A 21,709-nucleotide genomic window follows, 5' to 3' on the forward strand; every position below is an offset into this window, starting at 1 on the left:
TTGGGAATAGTACGAACATCCTTAGCGCAAGTTTCATTGTATGCTGCTATAAAAACTCTTCTCCGAAACCTAATGATATAATGACAATCTAGTCAAACATATATTTTTATTGTAGAAGGTACTGAAGAGCTGCCAGTATTACTGTTGTAAGTTATTTAAAGTCAAAATTTAAACTAGAATTGTTCCTGTTTCCCATTTTAGTTTTCTGAAAAGAAAAAAACTGTGCTGGCATTGTCTGTCCGTCCGCACTTTTTTTCTGTCCGCCCTCAGATCTTAAAAACTACTGAGGCTAGAGGGCTGCAAGCTGGTATGTTGATCATCCACCATCCAGTAATCAAACATACCAAATTGCAGCCGTCTAGCCTCAGTAGTTTTTATTTTATTTAATGTTAAAGTTAGCCATTATCGTGCGTCTGGCAAGGATATAGGACAGGCCACCACTGGGTTAAAGTTTCATGGGCCGTGGCTCATACAGCATTACACCGACAGACCACCGAAAGATAGATCTATTTTCGGTGGCCTTGAAGAGACTTCGGCGCATTCTTTACTTGTTTTAATTTTTAATTTACTCTCAAGGCGAATAATACTGAGTTAATGTTTACTGCTTCGTTGGAATAGAATGCTGGCTGTGGTAGAAATTCCACCTATATGATATTTTATTTATAAGAACTACAATAATCTCTTTACTATTGGAGTAATTATTGCAGGTTTTTCCCCCATATATTTGTAGTTGGATTCTAGTCACGAATGTCGTGACCTCTTGATTGCATAATTCCGTCAGAATAGAACGTTTTCCCAATGGATACGAAGTTGAATAGAATAATACTTGATTATGAGCTGTGTGTAAGTGTGTGCTTATATATATGAATTAATAATCACAAAATATCCACACGACTTCAGTGTATATACATTCATATTACTCGTTTGAGGCTTCAATAAGACATAATGGTTTAGATTCCAGATCCTGTAATTGACAAAATGCAAGCTTTCGAAGACATATACAGTCTTCTTCTTCAGGTCCCGACTTATTGAAGCCTAACACGAGCAATATATATATATATATATATATATATATATATATATATATATATATATATATATATATATATAATTATATATATATGTATATGTATATATATATATGTATATGTATATGTATAGTATATGTAGATGTATATATATAAAATTCACTTTGCGCAAGCTACTCTGTGCTTGAACTTTGCATGCATGTGAGTGCACTTAAGCCTTGTTCCTTCACTACATTAGTATAGACGTAAAGAGACTGTATGAATTGAACAGCAGTATTATTATATGTAAAGAGTTGAAGTGGAAAGTTGTACAGGATAAGCCACAAACTTAATGGGAAAATTCTGACTAATTACTCTAAGAATGAAAGATGAAGAGGAATAAGGAGACAAGAAATAAAGAAAGCTATTTGGCAGAGGTTTTCACTTCTGAGTGAAACGATCTAAATACTTATTGCAATTTAGTCAATAATAATAATAATAATAATAATAATAATAATAATAATCAAATAGGTAGTAGACCCTCTTTCAAACATGTAGTGTTGAATGTTATAGCTGCATCGGCCGCATTCAGTTTATATAGAGTTTTCTGTTATCTTTCTAATAACTGATTTTTCAGGTTTACTGAAAAATCAGTTATTAGAAAAATATATATTGAATGCAGCTGATGTAGCTATAACATCCAGTAATAATAATAATAATAATAATAATAATAATAATAATAATAATAAATATCTTTATCTCGTCCTCAGGTGAAGTTTTCCTTGGAGCTGCCGGGCATAGTCAAGCAGGAGCCAGCTGACCCTCCCTACGAGGGCAGCCTCGAAACACCTGCCGATCCGCACTGCGTTCCTTCGACAGCTGGTCACCAGCACCAAGCCATGCAGAAGGTCCCGGACATTGCTGATCTCTCCGATCCTGAGTCTTCTCTGGGTGAGTCTTCAATTTTATTTATTTATTTATTTATTTATTTTTTTCTTTTTTTGAGAGAGAATGCATATGATTTAACAAGACCACTTCTGTTGTGATATCGAGCGAGTTTGTCTGATTAGACCCAGTGTTTTATTGGAAAAATTTCTCTCTCTCTCTCTCTCTCTCTCTCTCTCTCTCTCTCTCTCTCTCTCTCTCTCTCTCTCTCTCTCTCTCTCTCTCTCTCTCTCTCTAAAAAGAGGTTGGCTATCAAGAAGATTAAGGACAATAATTACCCTCACTTTCATAGTCAGTTTTATGAATAAGAAGAGGGGTGTGGGAGAGAAAGAGAGGTCATAGTTACTATACAACATAGACTAAAGTCAGCATACCGACAGGTTTGACGTATTTAATTTAGAAATGTTAACCTTTACGAAAACTATTAACGACATGCGGGCTTTAAAAGAATATTGAGCAGATATATCTCTGTAATTAGTTCTTGTATATACTTACAACACTTCTACGGTAGGCAGGTTGCAAGAAAACGGTATTATTTTACTTTAAAATATTATTTGATGATGTAAGTTTTTATCATGTGATCTTAAGTCTGCTTAACATGATTAGTACGAAACTCAAGCTCAAGTGTATCGCCAGGTTACTTTTATCTAGATATTTACCCAATTTTTTTTTCATGTTTTACCATTTATTCCAAAGGGGCTCATGGAAGTGGTGCTGATATTATATGAAATATTAAGTCCTAAACGTTTAAAGTACGTATTAAATCACAGAAAAATATTTTCAAGGCCAAAATTTGATAATGGTTTAAAGTGTCATATCATTATTTCAAATACTTTAGTCAGGTATAAGAAAAATGCTCGTTTTCTATGGATGGTTACAAGAGAGAATTGTCCCGGATGAAAGGTATACTATAGAAGTTGCGACTCTCTCTCTCTCTCTCTCTCTCTCTCTCTCTCTCTCTCTCTCTCTCTCTCGTATGTATGTTTCTTTATATTTTGGAGTATAGCAATGAGCATAAAAGCATATGATATTTTAGGCTTGGGAATTTTTTTTTTATTTCAAAAGCGGAATAATTAAGATAAGTTAAATAGTATTAGGCTATGCAGTAAGATGATAAAGTTTTAAATAGTATTAGGCTATGCAGTAGGATGATAAAGTTATTTAACCGACAGCTGCGTAATTAGTGATGGAAATATATCTCGTTTACCGGCCATTTTCGGAACAAACGATCTACGAAAAAGCTGCTTACCAAACTTTATGTATGTATAAATTTGAGTGTCCAAAATTATATAGCTGAAATACTCGTCCGGTACTAACACTTTGCTTACTCCAGAAGAAATTGCTTAATATTTGAATACTTACCAAATGAAGTAACTAACTTACAATTTGAAATATTTAGAATTGTTTTTTCTCAGATTTCAGCCATCAAGAACTAAAACATCTGATTCAAAGCACAGTGAACTAAGATTTATTCTGAAAGGTCACCGATGCATCACCTTATTTGACTACATATCGCCTGTTCTGGTTCAGAGTCGCTGGGAATATCTGGCATTGTGTGAACATGATTCTTTAGTTCCATAACTAATTGTCAAACAAAGTAGTCGCTCATATTCAAGAAAATATATATTAGTGTTCACTTAAACATCACAATATACTCGAGAAAGTTTGTCTAGAAAGAATGAAGTACAAAGTAAGAGAAGTGAATAAAAGGCCTCTCCTGTCAACTATTTGGTCCAGTGATAAATGTAGACATATTGCACAGCACATCCGAATTATTGTAATATGTTAGTTACATGACATGTTTGGTATTTTGCGAAAAGGATTTAATGTATGAATTTAAGTACCATGTGTTGTTTCAGTATTGAAATTTCAAAGTTCATTTTGGACGATATGTGAATTTTTCCATAAAATTGATTGTTAGTGCTTTATTAATGAAAAAGGGAATAAGGATATTAATGAAAACGCAGATACTGAACCAGTATGCGGCAGACGATATCGATCTGTGTTTTGATTGAAGATTAACAAACTACAGATGTTTTCTCCATATCTCTGATCTCTCGCAAATCCTCCTCGAGTCTCTCTCTCTCTCTCTCTCTCTCTCTCTCTCTCTCTCTCTCTCTCTCTCTTCAAAGAAAATACGCCGAAGGACGACACGATTCTTGTTATGATACGAGGAACCCTTCTCGGAATAACAGAAAACTTGATATTCCCTATAATCAGCTTAACGCAATACTCGCCCAAGGCAGCGTTCGGATTAGAGAGAGAGAGAGAGAGAGAGAGAGAGAGAGAGAGAGAGAGAGAGAGAGAGAGAGAGAGAGAGAGAGAGAGAGAATCTTATTACCCCTCGTCGTCGAAATGGATCAGGGCTGAGCTCACGATTTTCTCTGCTTGGCTACAGGTGATTTAATAAATAAGCAGCTTCTTTATCTCTGGGGATTACCTTTTCTTAAGTCCTATTGATAAATGCGTGGAATCTTGTGATGAAGAGTGCAGTTTTTCTAATCTGTTTCGAACTGTTGTGTTGATGTGTATCTAATTCTACTTACTATTAGAAGGTGTAGTAATTATTTCAGTTTTCGTAATGCATTCCATTTAATTCCTGTAAATAATTAAATTAGGATTTTGTGAGCATGTGTGTGAGTGCGTGTCTCACTGGCGGAATATGAATTTAACATCAGTCATAGCGGTAACGACGACTATATTGACCTTGGCACGTAAAGAAAACGGAGTTCAGTTCGGTTAACGAAAACGGAACGTAGCTCGTGGTACAGGGGTAACACGTACAATTAGTAAATGCAATTCTGTTGTTTGTCTTTAGTATGAAAGATTGCCAGTATCGTACGAGCGCTAATGTAGGTAATCCTGCAGGGATTGAAGGAAATGTAAAATGAAGCATTGTTAATCAATAGCATTATTGAAAGTGATGATATTCTCAAAGGGTTAAGTTGTTATTAAGGGAAATCAGGTGCAGTATGGTCATGAAAATCCCACAGGTAGGCCTAGTTTCCAAAGATTTTAGTCTTTAAGGTTTACATTTTTTATTAAGGGAAAAAGGTGAAGTATGATCAGGAAAATGCCACAGATAGGCCTACTACCGAAAGGCTGTAGTGTCTCGGTCAAGAGGGATAAGGTCTTTGTTCCAGTAAGACAAATATTTTTTTTTATTTTTAACTGTTCATTGCGATGTTGTTAGTTTCTTGACATTGCAGTTGGAATTATAGATTCGTAGTAAATAAACAGACTAATTTTTTAGGGACTTTAGCAATAAGATTGAATTCAGTAGAATTGAAAGTAAACACCAGATGCATTTCCGTAAGAACAGACATACCTAACGTCTCTCTCTCTCTCTCTCTCTCTCTCTCTCTCTCTCTCTCTCTCTCTCTCTCTCTCTCTCTCTCTCTCTCTCTCTCTCTCTCTCTCTCTCCTCGTGGTGGAGATTTATTGAGGCATCGTGTTTTCTGGTGTGATTTGTCTTTGGAAATAAGAAACCAGGTGTTGACGTTGAGAGGATAGATATTCTTTATCATGCTTATACGATACACCCACCCTCTCTCCCTCTCTCTCTCTCTCTCTCTCTCTCTCTCTCTCTCTCTCTCTCTCTCTCTCTCTCTCTCTCTCTCTCTCTCTTTCCAGGCCCTTCAGCACGCGAGAATCGATCTTTTTACGGTATATGCCATTTGTTTTCCTCGATTTTTTTTTTTTTTTTTTTTTTTTAGATTTATTGAGTTTCTCTCTCACTCTTTTTTATTTCCCTTTTCAGTTACTTTTTGAATTCATTGTTTACTTGTTTTTTCTATTTGCTATTTTTTTCATTGTCACATTCCTGATCTAAAATGGTATTATTTTTGACAACATCGTTAGGCTGAATTCTTGCAATCTTGTATTCCATCATTGTACTGGCGTCTGAAGCCTACGTTGAAATGTAAGATCTGTCATCATCATAATCATTATTATCATCATCATCATCTCTGCTGATTTGCTACCATTACTACTGCTGTCCTAAGCTTACCTACAAGAAAATTTGTTTTTTAATATTATATAAAATAATTATGACATCCTCCATTTTGTGCTCTTGTGTGAATTGGTCACGCTTGTTTATGAAGTCTAGTTTTTATAGTTTGTTTATGACATTAGTTTTCTTTTAGTTTGTTTATGAAATCTAGTTTTTTTTAGTTTGCTTATGAAATTAGTTTTTTGTTTATGAAATTAGTTTTCTTTTAGTTTGTTTATGAAATCTAGTTTTTTGGTTTGTTTATGAAATTAGTTTTTTTTTAGTTTGTTTATGAAATTAGTCTTTTTACTTTCTTTATGAAATTATTTTTCTTTTAGTATGTTTGTGAAATCTAGTTTTTGAGTTTGTTTATGAAATTAGTTATTTTGTTTATGAAATTAGTTTTTTTAGTTGGTTATGAAATATAGTTTTTTTTAGTTTGTTTATGAAATTAGTTTTTTGTTTATGAAATTAGTTTTCTTTTAATTTGTTTATGAAATCTAGTTTTTAGTTTGTTCATGAAATTGTTTTTTTTTAGTTTGTTTATGAAATTTTTTTTTGTTTTGTTTATGAAATCTAGGTTTTTTAGTTTGTTTATGAAATCTACGCTTTTTAGTTTGTTTATGAAATTAGTTTTTTTAGTTTGTTCATGAAATGTAGGTTTGTTTAGTTTGTTCATGAAATGTAGGTTTGTTTAGTTTGTTTATGAATTCTAGTTTTTTTTTAGCTTGTTTATGAAATTAGTTTTTTAGTTTGTTTATATCTAGGTTTTTTAAATTGTTTATATCTAGTTTTTTGTAAGTTTGTTTATGAAATATAGTTTTTTTTAGTTTGTTTATGAAATTAGTTTTTAGTTTATGAAATCTAGTTTTTTAGTTTGTTAATGAAATCTAGGTTTTTGTAGTTTGTATATGAAATCTGTTTTTTTGGTTGTTTATGAAATTAGGTTTTTTAGTTCGTTTATGAAATTTTTTTTTAGTTTGTTTATGAAATCTAGGTTTTTTGGTGTGTTTATGAAGTTAGGTTTGTTCAGTTTGTTTATGAATTCTAGGTTTTTTAGCGTAAGAAATCTAGGTTTTTCAGTTTGTTTGTGAATTTATTTTTTTTAGTTTGTGATATCTAGTTTTTTTTTAGTTTGTGTATGAAATTGGTTTTGTTTTTAGTTCGTTTATGAAATTAGGTTTTTTAGTTTAAGAAATCTAGGTTTTTTTAGTTTGTTTATGAAATCTAGTTTTTTGAGGTTGTTTAAGAAATGTAGGTTTTTACTTTGTTTATGAAATCTAGGTTTTTAGTTGTTTATGAAATCTAGTTTTTTTAGTTTATGAAATCTAGTTTTATTAGTTTATGAAATCTAGGTTTTTTAGTTTATGAAATTAGTTTTGTCTAGTTTTTTTGTGAAATGTAGTTGTTTTGAGTGTGTGTATAATAATTTTTTTTTAATATATGAAATCTAGATTTTTAAAAAGTTTGTTTATGAAATCTAGGGCTTTCATTTCTTTTAGCAAGAGTATTTCATCATGTTTGTAACATTGCCCCGCCTACAGCCATCCCCCTTTGAGTAATTTTTCCTGTTTACACTTCTTGAAGGAGGGTTTCCCATCCCAAGAGTGGCGGAGCCTTCGTACAAATATATCTTATTATGTCCTACAGTGACTCCTGACCTTTCGTAATGAATAAAAAGAGCCGTAGTTGCAAGTGGTGTTTTTTTATATAGATGGTTATTGATGTGGTGGTATGGTATAAGATTGTTATAGATCATTTTTTATGTTGATTTTTATTATTATAAAACTGTCATTTGCTTTACTTTGAAAGCCAACGCTTACCCTTGACGATGAAAACTCAGTCATTGGTTAGAACAAAAAAAATAAAATAAAACAAATGAATTTTTATCACTCCGGAAACACTTGGTTTTCATGTATTCACCATTGTCCAGATAATGCGTGCCATCCAAGCCGAACGCGATTAACTCTTGTATGGTTAGGGGTCTAGTCCCCCCCCCCCGCTATGACACAGTGCACGTGTTTTAGTGAAAAATCCTATCACGAATTGTACAAGCTTACGGAAGTCATTGTTGCCATAGTACACCGAACGCTTTTGGTGATATGAACTGGAGGCCTTATGTTGCCAGAATGCTGTTTTGCTGGTTTAGGGTGAAAGTAGCTTTTCTCGTTTCACATGTGCGTGTTGTGTTTATATATATATATATATATATATATATATATATATATATATATATATATATATACATACATATATATATATATACATACATATATATATATATATATATATATATATATATATATATATATATATATATATATATATATATATAATCATGAAGCTACAAATGTTGTTTAATATCCAATTCACGCTACTTCTAGAATATCCCCGATGGGGAATAATCACCGAAGGGGAATTTTATAAGTGATAAATGAATCAGTACCGCCGGGTCTCGATCCCTCTACACGATACTCTCCAACAACTTCAGTCGACGGTCAAACCACTGAGCGTCGACCGGAGTTGGAAAGTATCGTGTCGAAGGATCGGGACCCGGCGGTACTGATCAATTTATAAAATTCCCCTTCGGTGATAATTCCCCATCGGGGATATTCCCGAAGTAGCGTGAATTGGACATTAAACAACATTTGTAGCTTCATGATTATATACAAATCACGGTGTGATAAAAATTTCATACACACACACACACACACACACACACACACACACACACACACACACACACATATATATATATATATATATATATATATATATATATATATATATATATATAGGCATATGTATGTGTGTATTTTATACATGCATACATACACACCTGATCTTTCGTGAAATACACCTAAAACCTTTTTTGTGATACGCAGTGGCCTTTGGTAGCTTTTGGTGTAGTATACCTAAAGCCATTTTGGTAATACACAGAGGCCTTTGGTGATATACACCTCAAGTCGTTTGGATGCACTACTGCGGCCACCGGTGATATAATAACCTAAAGCCTTTTTTGAAGTAAAAAAAAATGGAATTTAATGAGTAGTTGTGAACCGTTTCTATTGGGTTTCCATTCTTTTGAATCTCTTCGTCCCTTTAGCACCATATATAATTTATAATACAGGCACTTCTTGGGAAAGACTGCAAATAGTTACATGTACGTTTGCCTAGGCAAACATACACCATTATGGAAAGGCTTCTTGCTGTTGACGTTTTTTCACGATGTCCTCAGATAGATTATGCATCGTATGTCATTTTTAAACATTTATTTTATGTATGTTTTCGTGTAGTATTTTGGGCTTGTGAAGAATTAGGGTGATATATATTTTTTCATAGTTGTCAAGGTTACTGATCCTTAAGAGGCAACTTGTCAAAATGTGGACTTGGAATAAACAGTACTGTAAATAGATATTCTTTAATGCGCGTGTGTGTGTTTGTTATCATTTAGGCCCCTAAGATAGTTTTAAATTTCGCTCTTATTGTCTGAAAAGGAATGTACATTCGAAATCATTGCATGTAAATGTAATTAATAGTATTATACATACAAGGACTGACATGGAGAAACAAGAGGATATATAATACAAAATTCTAGTAGTTATTCCTTTGTATTACAGTGGTGTTCGCCTTATCTTGATATTTTGATACTTCGAAACTTCTGAACGTTAAAAACACGGTTTCGGACATTTTTACCGTAGGTTTTCCATTTTTGTCTTTTGACTCGTTTCGTACATGTTTATCCTAGAAGTGTGACTTTTCATTTTCTCGGGTTTTCTTTGGTCTAAGCATTACACAGCTCTCTCTCTCTCTCTCTCTCTCTCTCTCTCTCTCTCTCTCTCTCTCTCTCTCTCTCTCTCTCTCTCTCTCTCTCTCTCGGTTTCGTACACAGCCATTTCCGCTCTAGGCTGATAATTTTGTTTTCGATGGAGACGTTTTATTTCTCAACACTCGAAAAATAAGATAAAGTTTGCTTATTGTTTATTCAAATTCGATTACTATTTGCTTTCCTTTATTTTTTTCCCATCATGTATGCTCCCTTGAGTAATGATAAAAATGGAGGTTTTCTCGTGATTTGTTCCATTCCCCAAAATCAACTCAGGTTCGCCAGCCTTGTCACCAGTGCACGGTTCTTCTCTCTCATTGGTGGAGGGTAGATAATGTAACGTCTCTTCTGATTGGTCGAAAGCTCACTCTTTGAGATCTAAGTTCTGAACATTTTTAACTATGTGTATCTATTGTTTTATGTAGTGTTTTACATGTAGCTGAAATAAGCTATAGTTTTGAATGGCATTTTTAATCATAGGGCCAGATATCGAACGATTTTTCCTATTGGTAGATTGGAGTTTGGTTATGTATATATATATATATATATATATATATATATATATATATATATATATATATATATATATATATATCGATAAGTGTTAATGATTATTTATATATAAAGTTCCTAATAATGCGTATACATAATTAAAGTACCGTGTGTGTTCATATGTGCGTTCACGTGTATTATGTATTTGTGAGTATGTGCGTTTGTATATCCCTGAAAGAACACAGTGCCACGTGTTCGTGCGTTCGTTTGTCTAGTGGCTCTTTGACGCCTGTGACAGTATGACGTGCTTCGCTGGCACCTTCTTTCGTCCATAAGTAATTCCTTCAGTCGAAGTGATTCGGTTCGAAAACCATTTCGAGCTAAATGGATGTTAACTTTGCATCTGCCAATCATCATCTGGTGCCAAAACGAACCTTAGGTTCTCGTTAGACACCGTGATTTGTGGGCCGATCTCTGATGAGTAATGCATAGACTCCTGAGCTGCTGTGTACTGTGTTGTTTTCTTGGTGGAATTGACGCCGTGACGTCATATGGGGTTGGCCTCATTCGAGTGATTCGGTTTCCATTGGAACTGGGGTTTCTGAGGGGTTGGAAATGTTCATTAGAACCAGTGAAGTGATCTGGGGTTGTCAAATACCGCTGGAATTGCTCCAGAGGTTCTGTGAAGAGGTGATTCAGGCTAAAGACGACACGCCCAGCGTGACTGGACTTGGGTACATGTGATTTCAGGAAAGGTGACCTCAGGTTCACTAAATAATATCTGTGATTTATCTGTTTCGTAGGAACTATAATTAATCTTCTGGTGTTCCATAATGACCGTTAGCAGTGTAGGAAAGAAAAGCCACCCTGCACAATGGAAAATACTGTAATATATACTATTCAGTCCATATTTACGAACAGCGCGCCATGTTTATGACACCGTAAGCCATTCGAGATTGATGCAATGTATTGTGCTAGACGAAAATACAACCTTTTTTTTGTGTGACAGTTCTGAGGTCAATATGACTTATGGGGGAATTTCCTCCTTATGGCACAAATTCGATTTTGTCCTCCAGAAATATGGAAGGAAATGGTGTTATATGCTATTTCTTGGGCCTCCCTAGTCCCTGGAAATTAGGGATTTGGGGGAAACCCGTGGGTCGGATGCACAGCGCAAATGGCATTTCCAATGTATTATTAAAGAAAGAAAATAAAAAAGGAGGCCGTTTGTGCTTACAGGATATGCCTTGCGCTTGTATGAAGTATTATGGGCATCTTGTGTTATTATTATTATTATTATTATTATTATTGTTATTATTATTATTATTATTATTAGTGTTTTGGTAGTTGTTGTTGTTGATGCAAACAACTAAATACATTGTTGAAAGCCCGAATAGTACATTCAGGATATCCCATACATCCGTGTATTCTGTATTAATTTTCATTTTATTTATTAATTTTAAATATTTGTATAAATATTTTAGTATTATTTGCTTGAGTTAGGTCGTAAGCAATGAAGGATTCGTATTTCACAGTGTGTTTCAGAACTCCTTAAATAGTTATTATCAAAACAAATCAGAGGACACATTCGTCAGCACATGTAACTATAATTAATAATAAATTTTCCTCAAAATGCATCCTTTTAATATTCCATTTTAATTCTCTTCATCATCTCTGCTTCCCCCTTTATATTACAGATGCTCCTGCTTAGCTGTTTCCTATATTCAGAATTACTACACTATCATATCTTTCAATGAGTTGTCACTTTTTCTGTGACCTTCGTTTTCGTTCACCTGTCATTTTTGTAACTGTAATTGGGCTTTCACTAATCCCACAGATTTTTTCACATTCTCCTCGTTTCCTTCCTTCATTCGAAATGGTATCTTTTTCCTGTAAAAATTCTCCATGATGTTGCTCGACCTTACGCCATAACATGGGCTTATTTGTTTCGCTGACTTGAGTTCCATTATCCAACTTATTTTCTGGGTTAGGTGTCTCGTGGTGCAGTCATGTGAGCCGAACCTTTTTTTCTAGAATACTCTTATTCATCCCCCCCCCACCCCCTCTCTTTAGCGGGATGGGGGGTTGCTCTGTCCTAATCCCAGATGCTTCTTCACACTTGTGTACACTACAAATTTGTATAAATAAGATCCTTCGCGGAGTGCGCAGAATTCCATCAGGGTTGGAAATATGGGAAGAGTAAACAAATTCAGCTCTGTACTCTACAAGTAGATTTTTTTTGAAACATGAATTTCGTTGTTTGCAGAAATCTGTGCTATGTAAATATCTCCACGGGGAAAAAAAAACATCTTTACCATGAATCAGAATGTATAGACACCAAAACTATATATACAGTTCTGCACAATTTCCTCCATGTGTTTCGCGTCTTCATTTTGATTCTTACATATTTACACCTTCAGATTTTCCGAAACACGACTCATTTGCACCTTCAGATTTTCCGAAACTCGACTGTACTGGACCATTTTCAGTTGAATCTGGATCACTTTTAGTTGAATCTGGACCATTTTCTGTTGAATCTGGATGATTTTCAGTTGAATCTAGATCATTTTCAGTAGAATCTGGACCATTATCAGTTGAATCTGGGCCAGTTGAATCTGGATCATTGTCAGTTGAATCTAGACCATTGTCAGTTGAATCAGTTCACAAAACTGAATGCGTCAGTAGCATAACATTAGTAATGAACTGCATAACGTTAGTAATTTATAGCTATTCTTTCATTGCGTCTTTAGTGCTTACTCTTTTATTCACTTACAATTCACTTACACCTTCATTTTTCTTTTTTCTTTTTTTTCATTACCTGTACCCTGCTGCTTTCGCATGCTCTTTCATTTGTATCATCATAATTGTCGTCCCATTTTCCCAAAGCAGACTTTGTTTCTATTCTCGGTGATTTAACGCCTGAGCTTTCTTTACCACTTACCTTGCATCACGATTCCTTTTCCCAGAGTGCGCGGTTCATTCTCCGCTTTTGTTTCCGTGGTTCGAGTGTCCTTCTTTCACGTTTTTTTAAGTTGCCCTTTTGTTTTTGTTTTTTTTTAATCGTGTTCTCGACATCATTCTTTCCGTTATTCTGGTTATAGATCTTGTTAATTGTTATATATCCATTTCTCACATGTCATTGTTAACGTCTCACCTTCCCCTCTGATACAAGAACCTGAAAAGGATTATGGCAGGAATTTCATCTCGTATTTTCTTAATGTTTACGCATCAACCTTAGCTAAGTTAAGGGCAGAAGTAGATTTCACTCGGTTCGATTCTTGTATGACTAAAAATTTTTTGACTAATGTATAAAGTTTATTTATGTGTTTATTAATATTTATCGATATTTAGTTATTTATTTATTTGTTTATCTATTTATGGTGATCAGTTTAGTATCCAATTCTTGTTAGTTTATGTGAAATTACATCTTTCAGATTTAACGAAAGAGACAATGCACTGTCACGGTAATAAAAGAACTCACTGTACGATATTATTGTTCCATAGGCAGGTGTACAAAAACCTGAAAGAACACTAAATATGAGTTCGTGGATTGTCTTGTGGTCTTAGTAGACAACAAATAGGCCTGACTGGACTTTAGAGTTAATGAAAATAAAGTAATCCCTATTGGACTTTTCATAAGTATAGATCAGAGTCTTAAGAGCTAAGTGAACTTCTGAACAAGCTTTGCCAAGAGGACATAGACCTTAAGGAGATTTTATTTATTCTGAAAAGACATTTGTTGTGAACTGAGGTAACCTTGAGGTGAAGCCCAGTGGTCTTGGATCAAGTGCGTTTTAGGCCTGGAAATCATCACCAAATAATAGGCCTCCCTCTGTTATACGCAAGACAGACATAAGTGGACTTTCTCCTTCTGTCCTCATATACGAGAAGGACTTGAGTGGACTTTCTCCGTCTTCTGTCCTCATATACAAAGAAAGACTTAAGTGGACTTTCTCCTCCTTCTGTCCTCATATACAAAGAAAGACTCAAGTTCTCCTTCTTCTGTTCTCATATACAAGAAAGACTTAAGTGAACTTTCTCCTTCTGTTCTCATATACAAGAAAGACTCAAGTGAACTTTCTCCTTCTGTTCTCATATACAAGAAAGACTCAAGTGAACTTTCTCCTTCTTCTGTCCTTATATACGAGAAAGACTCAAGTGAACTTTCTCCTTCGTCTGTCCTCATATACGAGAAAGACTTAAGTGGACTCTCTCGTAGATATTTCACCAAGTCGCTTAAATAAGAAGGAACTTTTTGCGAACTGTTTGTGACCAAGTTGTGACCATGTCTGTGATGAATCTGAGCGTGGGCAGCAGGGCTGTGGTGACCGCGCCTGTGGCCACCTTCTCCCCGGTCATTAAGACCATCAAAGTGAAGTCCAGTGACCACTTCTTCGAGTTTAAAAGCGTCCTGAGGGATGTGCACAGAGTCCTCAATAACACAAGTAAGTTTTGGAGTTTATCCGGCTGTTGAAGATGTCATTTATTCTTACACACACATGTGCTCCATGTATATATATATATATATATATATATATATATATATATATATATATATATATATATATATATATATATATATCACACATTACAGGTGACCGGTTTCGACTTTATTTCCAAGCCATTGACGAAGGCTTGGAAATAAAAGTCAGAACCAATCAGGACCTACACCCCGTCTCTTATTTTTCACCTGTGGTAATGTGTGATAAATGAATCACGTACAAAAGTGATTATAATCATATATATATATATATATATATATATATATATATATATATATATATATATATATATATATATATATATATAACATTAATCCGTTTACTCAACAGGAAAAAATTAAGCCACATCGTCTCAACATTTGCCGCCCGCCCTGCGCTTACTGAACTATTACCCTCCATTTTGCACGCGCTCTTGCGCTTCCTGGACATGAAGGCCTGTCTTTTGCAATACCTATTTCACGCTCTGTCCGTCAATTTCTAGGTCTTCCTCTCTACCTTCCGCCAAACATTTCCGAATTGTAAACTTTTCAGCAACCTGATGTCTTCCGTTCTTGTATTTATATAGTTTTTGTTATTATTATTATTATTATTGCAAATCTTCTTCACAATCCCGTGAATATGTTTATAAAATACAAAATCCACATTTATGTAAAGTACTGTATTTACAAATAATAAAATGAATTCCAGTTTTTAGCTGAAGAAGGGAGCTGAGCAGGCTCTCGAAAGCTCCTGGAATTCATTTTATTATTTGTAAATACAGTACTTTACATAAATGTGGGTTTTGTATTTTATTATTATTATTATTATTATTATTATTATTATTATTATTATTATTATTATTCAAAAGATTAACCTTGTTCATATGGAACAAGCCCACAGCTTCCAAAGAATATTGTGTTCATTTAGAAGAGGTTACGGAAGGTTTTTGTTCACTTTGGTGGGATTTTGAGATGGTTCGGTCATGTGGAATGACTGGAAGACAGTAGGTTGGTGAAAAGAGTTTACAATTCAGGAAGAGAGAAAAGAAGAGCTAGAAAAGGCTGGGCAGAGCGTGCAAGACGTGAGGCTTGAGAACACCTCTTGCTTTTTTCTTTCCTTTCTTATCCGCTTCGGTATCATGAACGCAGTCTCATCGAAATCCCTTCCTGGTACACGCCGCAGATACGCAGATATCAGTACGTATAGAAGGACCGGAAGAGAAAATGTTACTCAATATTCCTTTTCAGGCCTCGTGGGTGGGCGGTTGGCTGTGGTGTATAGCTTCGAATATTTTAAAATGAAGTAGTTTGTGCCTCCTAGTCAGTTGTTTTTTCTTATGGGAAAAGCTGTTTCTCTTAGTTATTTTTTTTTCTTTTGTAGGGGTTAAAGTTAATTTCGAATCTTGCTCTGGACTAAAGTGGTATCTTTAGTCACTTCGCAATAAACGAAGTAATGTAGGTGCATGTGGAATTAAAAACACATGCACACCTGCATTGTATATATATATATATATATATATATATATATATATATATATATATATATATATATATATATATATATATACACATATATATGTATACTCGTATATATGTATAAATATGTGTATATATAATGTATATACGGTGATTATTATCACATTTGTACGTGATTCATGTATCACACAATACCACAGGTGGAAAATAGGTCCTGACCGGTTTCTACTTGATTTCCAAGCCATTGACGAAGGCTTGGAAATAAAGTCGAAACCGGTCAGGACCTACACCCCGTCTCTTATTTTTCGCCTGTGGTAATGTGTGATAATATATATACATACATACGTGTCTCACAAGCTAATCACTTATTCATGCGTTCGATTTTCTCGTGTCAAGTAGAGATCTTGACTTAACGAGGGTGAAAGCAGCCTTAGGTTTACGTTGATGTTAGAGTAGTTTTTTCCTGTTAAGCGATATTTTATCGTAGAGTTTTAAATCGGCCCCAGAGCAACTGCCCCGTCCAAAGGAAGGAGCGTATAATCGAATAAAACTTGAAGTCTTTTGAGCTGATAGTCAAGTGTCATTTGTATGTGGATCGCTTTTTTTTTTATATGTATTTTATTAGTTTGACATGTCTTCAGTTATATGCTTGTATGGTTATTACATCATCACTTGATATTACTCTTCATTCGCTAGTCTTCGTTTTTAATGTAGCATAAGTTTCAAATTGTTACTTGTATCTTCGAAAATATTTACAGAAGTTTGCAACTTTCAGTTCAGAATAGAATCTACTGTAGAAGCACATTCAGTTTTTATTATCTTATCGAGTATGACTTCGTATATATTATATTTATTATATATGTATATTAAATATATATTATATATATATATATATATATATATATATATATATATATATATATATATATATATATATATATATATATATATATATGTTTATATAAATATATCAATATATTTTAACAGAAAATATTTCAGTCGTTGAAGTTAAGTATACGTTAGTTTTACCAGACCTCTGAGCTGATTAACAGCTCTCCTAGGGCTGGCCCGAAGGATTAGACTTACTTATTTAACGCGGCCAAGAACCAATTGGTTACTTAACAACGGGACCTACAGCTTATTGTGGAATCCGAACCACACTATAGCGAGAAATGAATTTCTATCACCAGAAATAAATTCCTCTAACTCTTCATTAGCCGGCCGGAGAGTCGAACTCGGGCCTAGCGAGTGCTAGGCCACAACTCTACCGACTCACCCAAGGAAGAGCTATTTCAGCCGTGTATATATATATATATATATATATATATATATATATATATATATATATATATATATATATATATATATATATATATATATATATATATATATATATGTGTGTCTGTGTGTAAAATGTGTGTAAAAGTAAAATGGACATTTACACGCACACGACGATTGGTATTACTTTTTATTTAATCTTAATGTTTGATCTTGTATATTTCTGTGTAAACAGTATTTCACTCTCTATGTATGTGAACACACTTAAAAATGAAACGAGTATTTACTTGTAAAAGACGTTTTTAATAATAATAATAATAATAATAATAATAATAATAACATACTTTTCATTTGATCTCACTGGTTTATCGTCTATTTCTGCATAAACGGTATATTAGTGTCTTTGTATGTAAGTACATTTAAAAATAAAACAACACTTACACCTACAGGACAACTGATAATACTTTTCATTAGGCGATTAGCAGTAATAATAATAATAATAATAATAATAATAATAATAATAATAATAATAATAATAATAATAATAATCCCAGATAACGCGCGTGGGGCATTAATCTGATTAGGCGTCGATATCATCAACTTAATGGACGCGCTTATATTATATTTCTCACCGACCACCTGAGAATCTCGTATTTGTCAGTCTTTTGTAGTCGAGCGACAGATGACCCGAGGCGGAACTGCGATCATGTTTTGTTCGTTCGGTTAATGGAAAATCTTCTAGATGATTGGATTGACGAACCTCCGTCGCTCCGACTTTCTTCGGCTGCCACTTTCCGCTGCCATCTCTCCCCGGCGGTGGATAAAATTGCCTCTTTTCCGCGATCATCGGCAGAAGTTGCGTTGGTAATTCAATATCCCTTCTGTGTTTGACTAACTTTTTTTTCCGGGGAGAGGGGAGATAATCACGTTTGTGTTTGGATTTTTTCAAGTGTTTTAGATTGGATGAGTCTTGACTAGCTTACGAAAGTTTTTTTTTTTATATTTTATTTTTTCCATCTTGAAATGTACATCACTTCGTTATATCATTCAGTGCGATGCCAGATTGCATAAATCTATAAATCGAAGTTTACTGCGTGACTTAGTGTAGTTGCTTTTTCAAATTATGTTGTGAATTGAAAAATAGGTAGTTTATCCAGCCTTATCATAATTCATAAGGCTTTTCTGCCTTTCCGCTATTTTTATCCATATTTATTAAATGCCATTCGAATCTTTTTAGCCTTTAAATTTAGATTTAGACGTTAATACAATCCATCATCCTCCAAAACTTGAGTCGAATAGTAATTTATTAATATAAAAAGTTATTTACCGTCGGACTTTTGGGACTGCACCCTGTCCACTAGGTTTCATCATGGACATTTTGTTTGAAATGTATAAATCTTTATACGATTTTTTGTGTCCCTCTCATTTCACGTCCCCAATGAAGCCATTGAAGTTTAGTGGGTTAAATTCTTATTGAACGTGGGGCAACTATTATCGCTTCCTTCAAGTAGCAGGTTATTAATGAACACATTTTTACGACTTCACGCCTCGTGATCGCGTGTTAGAGATTAAAAGGCAGCATAACAAGGAGTTACCCCTCCCACCTATCAGTGTGTAGAAAACGGGCTTAAGGGAAAACTGAAATGGGTATAGGATAGACTACAGTATCCTCCCTGTACTTTAATTGAAGGTCTCTCTCTCTCTCTCTCTCTCTCTCTCTCTCTCTCTCTCTCTCTCTCTCTCTCTCTCTCTCTCTGATTATCTATGTAACAGTATGTGTATATTGATTTCCGAAGTTTCAACGAGTTTGCTGAATATTTTAAGCATTATGGTTGAAAATTGAAATATACCCTCTTTCGTTTAGGGACGATGTTCTCATCACCTTCCATGACTCTTTATCCCTCAGTCATTGGTCTGTTAAACCATTCTATAATAGTAAGCCATTTCTTGCATATACGTACATACATACATACATTTATATATATAATTATGTTATGTATGCATGTATGTATATATATATATATATATATATATATATATATATATATATATATATATATATATATATATATATATATATATATATATATATATATATATAAATGTATATATATCCGTGTATGTGTGATGTTTGTGTGTGTGTGTTAAATTTAACGTAATTCTCCTTTTTAGGCGTTTCTGTGTATTATAGACATCCACTGTATACTTTTCCAGGTAGTAGCCGTGTCCCAGGGAAGAGTTATTTTCAGATAGGGAAGGGACATTATCTGTTTTGGAAGTTGTTTCATAAGATAAGACGCATGTTTCATTTTATGTAATAACCACGTGCGCCTCCCTACTCTGTTTTATGCATAATATTATGTTTAATATATGTTAGTACATATATTTGTATGGATATAAACCTTCACAAATTAATCTGAACAAGGCGTTTCTGAATTATTTATATATATATATATATATATATATATATATATATATATATATATATATATATATATATATATATATTATATATATATATATATATATTTTGATATGTATACATATACAGTTTTTACAAGTTTAAATTTTTCTCATCACCAAAAAATATGATCGACATTACAGGCATTCTTGTTTTGATTTACGAATGTTGCTCTTTGTTCTCTAGGATGTTCTTTCTTGAATAATTCCATATAAGGATATTGCTTGTAAAACTCTCTCTCTCTCTCTCTCTCTCTCTCTCTCTCTCTCTCTCTCTCTCTCTCTCTCTCTCTCTCTCTCTCTGACACAGATTTAGTTTGATTAACGGTATGTCTTTGTTTTCCAGGTGAGTATTGAATCCACGAGATGGTACCGTAACGCCCAATATGTAAGTAGTCACACTTAAGCGATTGGAAACTGCTCCGGAGAAGCCTCCCGTCAATATTTGTTCCGCAAACTCTGAGGGAGTATTTAGATTCTCTCTCCGTTGTAGTGTATTCTTTCTCTAATTTTATTTAGCCCCCCTTTTTTTTAACGACTTTTGCTTAGTTTGTTTGTTCGCACTGCGTCTGAATGTTTTATTTCTTTTTGCTTAGGTTTTACCATTGTTTTCGCTTAGTACTTATTATTTTTCTGTGGGCTTCTAGTTTTACATGTCAGACGGATGTTATAATACACGATGTCGCAGTGAGTAGCTTTGCGTATATAAAGGGAGGTGCCTTTTTAAAGTACACATCAAAATAGCAATTCTGTTTAAACAAAATAATTTTATGTTTTCTTTTTATCCCCCTTTACCCAACTTTCTACCTATACCTTTCTCCATCAGTGACTTAATTCTATACCACTAAATCTAAGCCTGATTTCTTAAGGCTAATATAAAAAATATTCACAGTAGCCTACCTGTTCCATTTACTTAGTAGCATCATTTTATGTATCGTACGTTGTATGCTGGCTGTCAAGATTGCTAAAATAAATGAAGTTTCCCGGGAATTTTACTGAAATAATTCAGGAGGAATTTTGCAATTTCGTTAACGCTAACAGGATGACTTCTTCCCTCTTTGAACACCTTTTATTATATGTACATATGTTGAGAAAAATTTTTCGGCTTACATCTTTTACAAGCGTTTGTGCTTGACATAGGAAGGAGAACGAAGATTGCCTCCAATAAATTCGATCAATTTTTGACAGCTATATACGGTACTCGGACTTTGTGGTAGCCCATTCGTGAGCTTTTGTGCGCATTTGAACATTTTTTGTATAGTTACCTTCTATATTAATTTTAACTGTATGTTTATTGATGACGCGTATCTGTCTTATTCTGTGCTGCTGTGTGTCTGTTCCTGCACTAGTTCCATTTAACATTGCTGTAACTTATGCAAGATTTTGAAATAAAGGAACTTGTACGTATGGTGCTCGGAATTTTTATCAGCGATACAGCGCTGAAAGTTGAGCGGATTTTTAACGCATTATCATTTCCTACGATATGGAATTTGTTTCCTGAAATCCAGTTTTATTTATTTTTGTTCGTTTACGGCATTGTAACCATATTGTAATTTGTTAATTCTGGTAAATATATTGATAAAGTATGTCATAGTGCATTCGGGCGCCCCTCCCCCCCCCCAAAAAAAAAAAAAACTTTCTTATCCCGAGGTCCTTGCGAACCTGTGATGGTTTTTCAGAGGAGAAGTAATATCTGAAGTGTAAAGGGGAAATGTGAAAGAAATTGGTTTTAGCGATCGTAGAACAGCCTAAAA

The 21,709-nt window shown here is 34.0% G+C and overlaps 1 protein-coding gene across 14 annotated transcripts in view; it reads left to right on the forward strand.

The window, feature by feature from the left end:
- The window catches only part of LOC136842758 (protein C-ets-1-like), a 419,972-nt gene that overhangs the window by 144,622 nt on the left and 253,641 nt on the right, over positions 1-21,709 (forward strand). For 10 of the 14 annotated variants that reach the window (XM_067110539.1, XM_067110533.1, XM_067110541.1 and 7 more), the window contains one exon: positions 1,778-1,958. In XM_067110539.1, the coding sequence (XP_066966640.1) occupies positions 1,778-1,958 (181 nt within the window). Of the gene's footprint in view, positions 1-1,777; positions 1,959-10,526; positions 10,597-13,695; positions 14,707-21,709 lie in introns of those variants that run through there. The other 4 variants (XM_067110545.1, XM_067110544.1, XM_067110542.1 and 1 more) reach the window with 4 other exon arrangements.

This window comes from Macrobrachium rosenbergii, chromosome 10 (assembly GCF_040412425.1).
Source record: "Macrobrachium rosenbergii isolate ZJJX-2024 chromosome 10, ASM4041242v1, whole genome shotgun sequence".
Lineage (NCBI taxonomy): Eukaryota > Metazoa > Arthropoda > Malacostraca > Decapoda > Palaemonidae > Macrobrachium > Macrobrachium rosenbergii.